This window comes from Panthera pardus, unplaced genomic scaffold (assembly GCF_024362965.1).
Source record: "Panthera pardus isolate Hobbes unplaced genomic scaffold, ASM2436296v1 HiC_scaffold_16, whole genome shotgun sequence".
NCBI classification, from domain to species: Eukaryota; Metazoa; Chordata; class Mammalia; order Carnivora; family Felidae; genus Panthera; species Panthera pardus.
Genome location: NW_026526721.1, coordinates 141,037,478 through 141,049,039, shown reverse-complemented (window position 1 = coordinate 141,049,039; position 11,562 = coordinate 141,037,478). Strand labels below are relative to the sequence as shown.

General features: G+C 42.8%; 1 protein-coding gene across 2 annotated transcripts in view; it reads left to right on the top strand.

The window, feature by feature from the left end:
* The first annotated feature begins 2,526 nt into the window (after positions 1 to 2,526).
* The window catches only part of TOP2B (DNA topoisomerase II beta), a 65,197-nt gene continuing 56,161 nt past the window's right edge, over positions 2,527 to 11,562 (top strand). For both annotated transcript variants that reach the window (XM_019422918.2, XM_019422917.2), the window contains exon 1: positions 2,527 to 2,920. In XM_019422918.2, coding sequence (XP_019278463.1) covers positions 2,858 to 2,920 — 63 coding nt within the window. In that variant the 5' untranslated portion in view covers positions 2,527 to 2,857. The remainder of the gene's footprint in view (positions 2,921 to 11,562) is intronic.

Sequence of the window (11,562 nt, the reverse complement as noted above, 5' to 3'; positions counted from 1 at the left end):
ATTTTTTGAGAGACAGACAGTGCCAGCAGCGGAGAGGCAGACAGAGGGAGACACAGAATCTGAAGCAGGCTCCAGGGTCTGAGCTGTCAGCACAAACTAGAACCCACGAACCTGAACCTGTGAGATCATGACTTGAGCCCAGTCGAAGTTGGATGCTTAATCGACTAAGCCACTTAAGCGCCCCAGGGGCGGAGATATTTTTGATCTAGATACTTTCTCCCATTCCTCATGAATTTCTCTTTTAAGCTGTTGATTTGCATGTATATTCAACTACGTTTTTATTTGTGATTCTTTTAGGTAAGTCAGTTTCATAAAAATAAGACAAGTTATATTTACTACAGAGTCTTCATACTTAGCTAAAAGTCATGCACGAGGCAAGTGAAAAGATAAACACGAATTTCCATTAATTAACCTATCTGACTTTTGAATATATTGTTTTGTTCATTTAAAGCTTGAGGTTGAAGAGCTTTGAAAACTGAAGTTTAAAAAAGGAGACGGTTGTATATTTTATAGCTTGGGTTCTACTTAATGCACGTATCTTTCTAAAAAAAACCTCACGATCTCTAAAATTATTTACCCCTTTCAAACTTATAAACTATATGTACTTTGAAGTGTAAAGTCACACTAAGCACAAGAGCAAAAATCCTCATCTTAACGAGGCACAAAGAGGCTCAGGGAAGTTAAATAACAAGGCACAAATACTTAGCTGGTCAGGTTCAGAGCCCAGATTAGCCCTGGTCGGTCTGATTTACAAGCTTGCACCTCAAGTTCAAGGTAAAGAAAGGCTTCACTGTTCTAAACCAAAGTCCCAAATATGCCAGAATTACATGGCCACTAGAGAGCTAATTAAGAAAAACTGTTTAAATTATTTCCATGTTCCAGAGTTCCCCACCTCTCTGGACTCAGCAGGCAGTTAAAATATGTGACCTGAGACATTTTTGTTTTCCCTTGAGAGGAAATGCACAGTTGGAAGAGAAGTTCACAAAAAATGCCTTTTCCACAAAGCAGCAATACGGCTTTTTATCTTTTAAAAAGCTCTCTTTTCACAGCTATTTGGTGGCACTTTATGCCCCCAAGTACTCATTTTAGTAATAGTTAACCCCCGTTTAGTCTATCTCACAAGCCAGATTATACATGATTTGAAATCAGGGGTCCTGTTTTTTATTTCGAACCCATCGCAGAGCCTGGCACGGGTTGGTAGGGTGTGCATCCAATCAATACTTGTTGAATGGAATTACATTGAAAAGCAGGGTGAGGTAGTGCCTTCTTCCCTCTGCCAGACTTTGGTGCGGCTATACGGGTAATTTTCTTTCTTAGAAAGCTTTAATGGGAATGAAATTATTCCTTAGTGTGCGTTTGAAAATTCCACTGAAAGCAGTTTAAAAAATTAAACATGCCCTCTTAGAGGTAGTTGGACAGATAAGAATGAAAAGTGACAGTGGCAAATCCGCATTGTTCGGCGGAGAGAGAAAGGTCAACAAAGAGTAGAAACAGAACCCTCAACCCACGCTGCATTCCTCCCCTGGAACGTTCTCTGTGCGTCTTATCATTCAAGTTCTTTAAATGCAGTTTCCTTGAAACTGACCGGATCCCTTTTGAGGGTGAGGGGAGGACAGGAGCGGAAGGGAAAGAGGTGGAGGAGGAGAAGGTCTGAGCAGAGGATTCTTCCGACAGCAGCGTCCACTCGGGGCCTTGGGGAGGCCGGGGTCACGGGGCCCTCCTTGCACCAGTGATCTACAACGTCTTGCCTGCGGTTTACAACCGCTCTTTAAAAATACTTTCCCTTTGGGACTGCCCTCGGCTTCTTCCTGCCACCCCCCCCCCCCCCCCCCCCGCTTCTCTCCCTCCTCCCCCCACAGCGGCCCCAGGCAAAGAAATGCCTCGGCTTCGCCCGCCGATCTGAGAGGAAACAGCGCACTCGGAGGAGTACAATCGACCCGAGGCCAATTCGACCCTTTCCCTTTGCCGCCCTCAAACGACCCTTGACAGCAGCCCCCGCTCACCCCTCAAATGGAAAACCCACAGACACACACACAAACAAAAACCCCAAGTCTTCCCTTCGGTTGCTACCCGCAATGACGTTTCCCCCTCGGGTCCCGCCCCTCCGGGGGCTTGGAATTTTGGGATTGGCCGAGGGGTTGCGGCTAAAAGGCCCCGATTGGGCGCCGAGGCTCTGACTGACAGCGGGGCGGCCGCCGCTCCCTCCCGCCCTCCCTGGTGTGCGAATGTGTGTGTGCGGTGTTATGCCGGACAAGAGGGAGGCGACCGCGACGGTGGTGGCTCTGTTTATTGTCCCTGTCGGTGTGTGGATGTGAGGAAGTCGGGGTGCAGCGCGGCCGACGAAGGCGGCCTTTGAGGCAGCGGCACCAGCGGCGGCGACTCCCGCAACCCCAGCGGCCGGCCTTCGCGGAGTGTGAGGAAGGACAAGGCGCCTTTGCGTCCCCGCCACGTCTGGACGCCCCGGGCTCCCCGGCTGCGCTCGCCGCGCGCACCTCCCGGCCTCGGCCCGGCTTGCTGCGGCGCCCGCGGGCGGGCGGGCGGGCGGGCGAGGAGGAAGCGCCGCGGCTCTGTCGCCGCCGGCCTCCTGCTTCCTCCTCCTCCACCTCTTCCTCAGCGGCGGCCCTAGGCCCGGGCGACGCGGCCGCCGCGCCTCGAGTTTGAGGGCGCCGGGCGGCGCGGCCTCCTCGGCGGGCTCGGCCGGGCGTCCGCCCCGGGTCTCGACGATGGGGCGCGGGGGGCGGCGCCGCTAGGAACACGACGAGCGGAGCGGTCGGTGCGGAGCAGCGGGGGCCGGCGGCCCGCAGGGAAGCGGGAGCGGCGGCCGCGGCCTCGGGGCCTGTGAGCGGAGGCACCCGCCATGGCCAAGGCGGGCGGCGGCGGCGGCGCGGGAGCCGGCGGCAACGGGGCACTGACCTGGGTGGTGAGTGGCGGGCGACGGAGGGCGGGGGTCCTGGCCGCGGCATTGTTCCCGGCCCGCGGCGGGGGAGGAATTCCGCCGGGCGGACCGGGGGTGGGGAGGAAGGGAAAAGAGAGGGAAATCCGGCGCCCCGGACGGGCGCCCCGTCGGGGCTTCTGCCGGCAGAACCCCCCGCTCCCCGCCCCTTTTCTTTCTTTACCTCTATGGAGGCTCCGCTGCTGGGGCTTACGTGCGCTTAAACTTAGGGGGACAGACCATGGATCTGGTAGGCAGCCCTCGCTTCATCTTTTTTCCTCTTTCTCAAGACTCTTCCAGGTCAGTCAGGCATGAGATGATGGGTGTCTCTGTGGGTCGGCACTTTTATTAAACGTGGTTTGAGAAAATCCCGGAGAAAGGGGTGTGTGTGTGTGTGTGTCCGTCCTGGAAATGCAAATGCAACCATTTCTGATTCTCTGACCTCTCCGAGAAGAATGGGTTTGGTGGGGAATTCGTCTAAGGGAATTTACACTTGAATTCAGAGTCTCGTTCGATTGAAAGCGCATTCCGAATGGCTGTTTCCGCAGCAGCTAATATGCTGTAGGTCGTCCATCTGTCCGGGTGGGATTATTAAAAGAAGCGTTCACCTGCGTCAGCGTCGCAGGTGAAGCGGGGTGGGGGCCGAGTGCGGGAGAGGTGACCGAAGTGCTTAGCCCCGGAATTAAAGGATTTCGGCGCTCCGTTCCCGCTGGGAAGTAGTAGAGGAGGGAAGACCCAGAGAGATCCGATTCCCACGGCAGATCGATAATTCACCAGCATTTCACTTGCTCAGCATAGAGTTCAGAGCAGGGTCATTTCCTACACAAAAAAAGCGCAGCTCAGCCAACTGACTTGGTTTCCAGGAGAAACATTTAAAAAGCGTTACATTTTACAGGGACTTTCGATGCATTTTCCCTTTTTCAAAACACCCAAGGAAACTTTCATATTGGCATTTTTATTACCACTGCTTCATTTTCTCTTCACTTGGGCCAGGTTGAGGGGAGTTGAGTAGCAGTTCTGTGTTGGAAAGTATTCCTTGTAAAAAAAAAAAAAAAAAAGTATGTTACTGGTAGCAGAAAAACATTTTAACCACTTATGTTTGGGTGCCAGGGTGCTTTGCAAAGTGACTTGCCAGGCTTTTATTGTTGAGTTTTCCGAATTTTGTATGCTGCTCCAATAATGTAGTATGGTGAACAGATCAGAGCCGGGATAGATAACATGTGAGGTTATAAATTATTGGTCCGTGCGGTCCATTCTGGGAGGGGAGAATGCATAAATGCAAAACAATGATTTTTACAAATGGATGGCCCTTACCCCTGTTACTAAAATCAAACAACTTCTGAAAATTGAGTTAGCCAGATGGTTCTCATTCACTATTTGGAAGTGTCCAGGCCTGATTTGTGTTCCTGAGGACTTCTGATTCTGTAATGGTAAACATTTTGCTCCAAGATTGAATTGGTTGGCATTTGACATTTGATAGCGATATTTAATTTACTGGTATTTAACTTTGTAGATAACTAAATGACTGCTTTTTCTGTCAAGCTCAATAGGAAACTTATTTACATAAAAAATTTCATGAAACTTAGAGGGTCTCATTCAGTATCAGAAAATTCATTTGATAATTTTGATTTATTAAAGGTTTTTTTTTTCCATACAAAACTAATACAGTAAAAGTCACTTAATCTTATAGATTGTATCCTCTTGTTGGATTAGAAGTTTATTGAAACGCTCATCACTCCGGAAGTCCGCTTTAAGATTTGATGCTTGCTTTAAATTTGTCAGGTTATATGACCACCTTTATGTCCATAATCAACATCATTGATCATAGACTAATTTTATGGGAGGCAATATAGTGAGGTGGTTATGAGGATGGATTTTGATGTCAAGTTGATGTAGATTCAGATCCTTTCCCCAACACATACTCCAAAAGGGACCTATCCTTTCAATGTCTGTTTTCTCATCTATAAAATAAGGTTGCATTGAGAATTAAATGAGATAAACATAGGTAGCCAGTTCTGGGTTTAATAAATGGTTTTTGTTGTTGGTGGTGAAGTTCAAGAAATGTACACTCAGAATAATGAAGTTGCTTTTACATGAAATGCTTTTGAACCCGGGTGAAAGGAAATTATTCCTTTGAAAGAATTCAGGGATTTGTTTCAGTGGTCATCTATTTCTGAAGAGGGGTAACTTTGCCTGCTGTATTGAAACTGGTGTTATGTTGCCACCTGCTTGTGGGTAACAGGAAGAAATAAAAATGGAATTAGTCCCTGATAGCGTTCTTTTGGGAGGGGGATGGGTAATGCCATGTGTTGTTGGTATTAACTTCTATTGGGATGCTTGCCAGCATGTAGTATTAACATTGTCATTGCATGAAAGTTTACATTTTTTATAGGTATCTCTCATGACATATATTTTTAAATGTTTATTATTTTGAGAGACAGAGAGAGTGAGAGCAGGGAAGGGGCAGAGAGGGGCGGGAGGTGTGGGGGAGCGTGGGGGAGAATCCCAAGCAGGTTCTGTTCTGCACTGTCTGCACGGAGCCCGATTTGGGGCTCGATTTCCCAAACCATGAGTTCATGACCTGAGCCAAAATCAAGAGTCAGAAGCTCAACCGACTGACCCACGCAGGCGCGCCCTGAAAGTTTACATTTCAGTACCTGAAACCACAAAGCAGGGTGGTTTAAGACTGACATTAACTTCTCCTTATGATACTGTATTTGGTTTGTGCTTGATTTATAGCATTTTAAGCTAATTTTTTGAAATTAAAAAAAGTGAAAAATATAGTAGAACTATTTTGAGTTAACACTGACAACAGCTCTGAAGGCTTCCTGAACTAAGAAAAGTTTCTTGAATTAACCTTTAGTTTGTAAAGCTTTGATTAGTAGACCCTCTAGTTAATTTCGTTTTGTTATTTATCATTTGTAAGTGGTTGTAAAAACTTTTGTGGAAACATTAGAATATAGTTAATTACCATATGAATATTGATCTTTTTTTTCCTAGCAGTACTCTAATTTGGTAGATTAAAAGATATTATAATTAAAATATTAGCATATAAAAAAGTGGTGCCCAGAATAATATAAGAAGCCTTCTTCTATTTACCAAGTTTCAACGATTACCAACTCAAGGTTACCCAGTTTGCCCCTTTTCATTATTTTGAAGTAGAGCAAATCCTAGAATTATGTCACTTCATCTGTAAATATTTCAGTATTTGTCTCTAAAACATAAGTTTCTTTAAAAAATATATAAAACCACAACTAACATAGTGTTTTAAAAAGTAAAATTCAATGAGGAGTGCCTGGGTGGCTCAGTCAGTTAAGCATTGCATCCGACTTTGGCTCAGGTCACGATCTCACAGATCGTGAGTGGGGTGAGTGGAGCCCCACGTCCGGCTCTGCTGGCAGTTCAGAGCCTGGAGCCTGTTTTGGATTCTGTCTCCCTCTCTTTTTGCCCGCCCCCTCTTGTGCTCTTATCTTTCAAAAATAAATAAGTATTTAAAATTTTTAGAAAAGTAAAATTCAGTGAGAGACAAGGAATACTTTTTTTGTTTACTGTGAATATTTCTAATTCAGAAAACATGATTGTATTTTCAAATATTATTTAAAGATTTGTATTAAGAACCTTGCTTTAGGGGCACCTGGGTGGCTTAGTCGGTTGAGTGTCCATTTCTTGATTTCGGCTCAGGTCCTGATCTCAAAGTTCATGAGTTCAGGCCCCATGTTGGGCTCTGCACTGACAGTGTGGAGCTTGCTTGGGATTCTCTCTCTCTCTCTCTCTCTCTCTCTCTCTGCTCTCACTCTCTCTGTCTCTCAAAATAATAAACATTTAAAAATATATGTCATGAGAGATACCTATAAAAAATGTAAACTTTCATGCAATGACAATGTTAATACTACATGTTGGCAAGCATCCCAATAGAAGTTAATACCAGCAACACATGGCATTACCCATCCCCCTCCCAAAAGAAGGCTCTTGACCAGTCTAAATCTTAATTACTCTTCAAGACTAGCTCAGAGTCTCACCAGACCTCTTATCCTCCAGTTTACACTCATCCTTTCCTGTTACTCTTATGGGTAAAAAAAAAAAAAAGTATTTTTATATAACTTTCACGCCTAATTTTGCCTTTAACAATTAAATTATAAACTCCCTAAAATCAGAGACCATGTGTTGTACTTATTTGTATCCTTTATAGTGTTCAGCAAAAAGCTGAATTCATAATCCAACCTCAGTTATTTTTTTTATTAAAAAAAATTTTTTTTAACATTTATTTTGAGAGACAGAGAGACACAGCATGAGCAGGGAAGGGGCAGAGAGAGGAGGAGTCACAATGCGAAGCAGGCTTCAGGCTCTGAGCTGTCAGCACAGAGCCCGATGAGGGGCTCAGACTCACAAACTGCGAGATCATGACCTGAGCTGAAGTGGGACTCTCAACAGACTGAGCCACCCAGGTGCCCCTAACCTCAGTTATTCTTAACAAATGGGGTAACTGACATATAACTTCCTCAAAAGTCTATCATTAGTAAGACAAGTGGTCAGGTAGCGATGTTAGATACATTGTCGAGTAACATAAAGCAGCACTTAGAAAATGTTATAATTGGTGCTAACTTTTCTGAATGGAAGTGAGTGTTTACCTGTAGTTTTAGATCTGTTCATTATTTCAGTGCCAGTAGTTGTATTTTACTAAGTACAGCTTTTTTTTTCTTAATTTTTTTTTTTTTTTTTTTTACCATTTATTTATTTTTGAGACAGAGAGAGACAGAGCATGAACGGGGGAGGGGCAGAGAGAGAGGGAGACAGAATCGGAAGCAGGCTCCAGGCTCCCAGCCATCAGCCCAGAGCCCGACGCGGGGCTCGAACTCACGGACCGCGAGATCGTGACCTGTGCTGAAGTCAGACGCTCAACCGACTGAGCCACCCAGGCGCCCCTAAGTACAGCTTTTAAAAACTAAGCCTCTTTTATAGTTTTTAAAAATAGGGCCCCCGTTAGAGAAAAGGTATGATGAGTTCATTATTTTCACTTGCAGAGAAAGAAATGGGGGTGGGGCTGGTTAGAGAATTAGGTAACAAACTATTAATCACCTGACTAAGGCAGAAGTGGGATTGAAACCAGGTTTATCTTTGTAACCATGATTTAATACAACCTCCCACTTTAAAAACATTAAAAACCAAAAAGCCTCATCTTTTATATCCTGATGTAACAGGATTAAAAAGTCTTCTGGGGTATACTTGTATCTCTTTCTACTAACCTTTCGTTTACTTTCACACAAAAAGCTAGGGAATATGTTTCCTTTTTAGGGTATATGTATCTTGTGTAACAATGCTTTTTAAGAGAATGGGCTGTGAAATCAGATCACATAGTTTCAGTGAAATCAGATCACATAGTTTCATAATTCAGCTTCTTCAAGTACTAGTTTATTAGCTTTGGGAAAACACTTCTTCAGACTTCCATTCCATTTCCTCATCTATAGAAGGAGAATTATGATAAGGGTGTCTACTTTGTGGAGCTCTTTGAGGACTGATTGAGATTATCCATATATTCACATAATGCTGCCACATAATCTCTCAGATGTGTACACATGCATGCGTCTTTTTTTTCTTCAAGTCTATTGAAAAGAATTTTCATGTCTTTTGTCTCAGAGAAAGTATTCTTTTTTTTTTAATATTGTGAAATAACAATAAGTCATAATTCATCACCACACAGTTACAATTTTTTTTCTTTTGATTGGCATTTTTAAGATCAACTCTCTTAGCAACTTTTAAATATACAGTGCAGTATGATTAACTGTAGTCACATTGTTTTACATTACATTCCCAGGACTTCCTTATTTTATAACTGGAAGTTTGTACCTATAGGTCACCTTCTGCCATGTTGTTCCCTTCACCCTCCATATTCAGGGTTTTTGTTTTGCTTTGTTTTTAGATTCCAAATATAAGTAAGATCGTACAGTATTTGTCTTTCTTTCTTTGATTTATTTCATTTAGCGTAATGCCTTCAAGTTTCATTCATGCCACAAATGGCAAAAGTTCCTTTTTTTATGGATGGATGATATTCCTCTGTGTGTGTGTGTGTGTGTGTGTGTGTGCGTATGTATGTATGTGCGTATGTACCACATTTTCTTTATCCATTTATCAATGGACGCTTAGGTGGCTCGTGTGTCTTGGCTATTGTAAATAATGCTGCAGTGAAAATGGGGGTGCATATATCTTTCCAAGTTAGTATTTTTGTTTTCTTCAGATAAATGCCCAGAAGTGGAATTGCTGGATTCTATGGTAATTTTATTTCTAATTTTTAAAAATAATAATATTTTTAAATAATATTTTTATTTAATATTTTATTAAATATTATTTAAAAATAATTATTATTTTTCATGTTTATCTATTTTTGGGAGAGAGCACAAGTGGGGGAGGGGCACAGAGAGAGGGAGACAGAATCCAGAGCAGGCTCCCCACTGCTAGTGCAAAGCCTGACAGGGGGCTCGAACTCACGAACTATGAGATCATGACCTGAGCTGAAGTCAACCAACTGAGCCACCCAGGTGCCCCCTATTTGTAATTTTGTTTGGGAAACCTCATGCTGTTTTCCATGGTGGCTGCACCAATTTACATTCCTGCCGACAGTGCACTAAGGTTTCCTTTTATCCACATCCTTGCTAACACTCCTTATTTCTTGTCTTTTTGCTAATAGCCCTCCTGATAGGTGTGAGGTGGTATCTTATTGTGGTATTTATTTATTTATTTATTATTGTGGTTTTGATTTGCATTTCCCTGATAATTAGTGATGTTGCATGTTTTTTCATGTGTGTATTGGCCATCTATGTCTTTTTTGGAAAAATGTTTATTCAGGAAATCTGCCCATTTTTTTTTTTTTTTTTGTTGGATTTTTTCTTGCTATTGAGTTGTATGAGTTCTTTATATATTTTGGATATTAACCCCTTATCAGATTTATCATTTGCAAGTATTCATGTTTGGTAGGTTGCCTTTTTATTTTTTATGGTTTCCTTTGCTGTGCAGAAGCTTTTTTTTTTAAGTTTATTTCTGTATTTTGAGAGAGAGTGTGCGTGAGTGTGAATGGGGGAGGGGCAGAAAGAGAGAGAGAGTGTGAATCTGAAGCAGGCTGCATGCTCTCTTGAACTCACAAACTGTGAGATCATGACCTGAGCTGAAACCAGGAGGTGGACACGGAATGGGCCACTCAGGTGCCCCTGTGCAGAAGCTTTTTAGTGTGATGTAGTCTCGCTTATTTTTTGCTTTTGTTGCCTCTGCTTTTGGTGTCCATTAAAAAAATCATTGTCAAGACCCACATCAGGGAGCTTACATTGAAGTCTTTAATTCATTTTGAGTTCATTTTTGTGTATGGTATAAGATGGGGCTCCCATTCATTCATGCATGTGGCTGTCCAGTTTTCCCAGCACCATTTATTTATTGAAGAGACAATCCTTTCTTCCTTGTATATTATTCGCTCTTTTATTGTAAATTAATTGACCATGTATGTGTGGGTGTATTTCTGGGCTCTCTATGCTGTTCATTGATCTTTGTGTCTGTTTTTATGCCAATACCATACTGTTTTGATTATTATGGCTTTTAATATAGTTTGAAACTGTGGTGAGTGGGATGCCTCTGGGTCTTTTCTTCTTACTCAAGATTGCTTTGGCTATCCAGAGCCTTATGTGGTTCCATACACGTTTTAGGATTGTTTGTTCTGTTTCTCTGAAAAATGCTGTTGGAATTTTGATAGGGATTGCATTGAATCTGTAGACTGCTTTGTGTAGTATGGACTTTTTAAGAATATTAATTCTATGAGCATAGAATATCTTTCCATTTTTTTGTGTCTTCAGTTTCTCTATCAATGTCTTAGTTTTCAGCGAATGGGTCTTTCACCTTTCTGGTTAAATTTATTCCGAAGTATTCTTCTTGATTCAGTTGTAAATGGGATTGTTAATTCCTCTTTCTGATAGTTTGTCATTGTACAGAAACACAAGAGAGTTATATATATTGATTTTGTATCCTTCATCTTTCCTGAATTTGTTAATTTTAATAGTTTTTTGGTGGAGTCCTTAGATTTTTCTATATATAATATATCGTCTGCAGATAGTGACAGTTTTACTTCTTCCTTTCCAATTTGGATGCCTTTGAGAGAAAGTGTATTTTTTATTTTCACAGTGGACATTTAAACATTCCTTATGATCTTAAGTATCCCTCACCTTCCATCTCTTTCCCTGTCCCTGGTTTGGGAGGGCATCTCTTGAGGAGCATAGATGGAAGACAAAGTGTTGGTTTTTGTTGTAGCATGGCCCTCTCTGTTACATAGGTGAAATATGAGTGAAAGGAACATCAAAGCGTGGCAGTCTTGAGGGAGAAAGGAAGGGGAGGAGATGTAACAAAAGGGTAATGTGAAGTCTAAGGGGGTCATTTATAGAAGACAGGAGAAAAGGCTTGTTGCCAAGGTTTTGCTAGCACCACTCTTGTTGGCTTGGTGATGGTGAGATTTTTTGTGCCGATTATGTGAATGACTGGCTCAGTTCCTTTTTAGCACCAACTGGCAAACCATCTCCTCTCCCCTCCTTGGCAGCAATTCATTCTCTCACAGAAAAACAGGAACTGTGGGTGATTGCCCCAAATTGCTATATCTCACG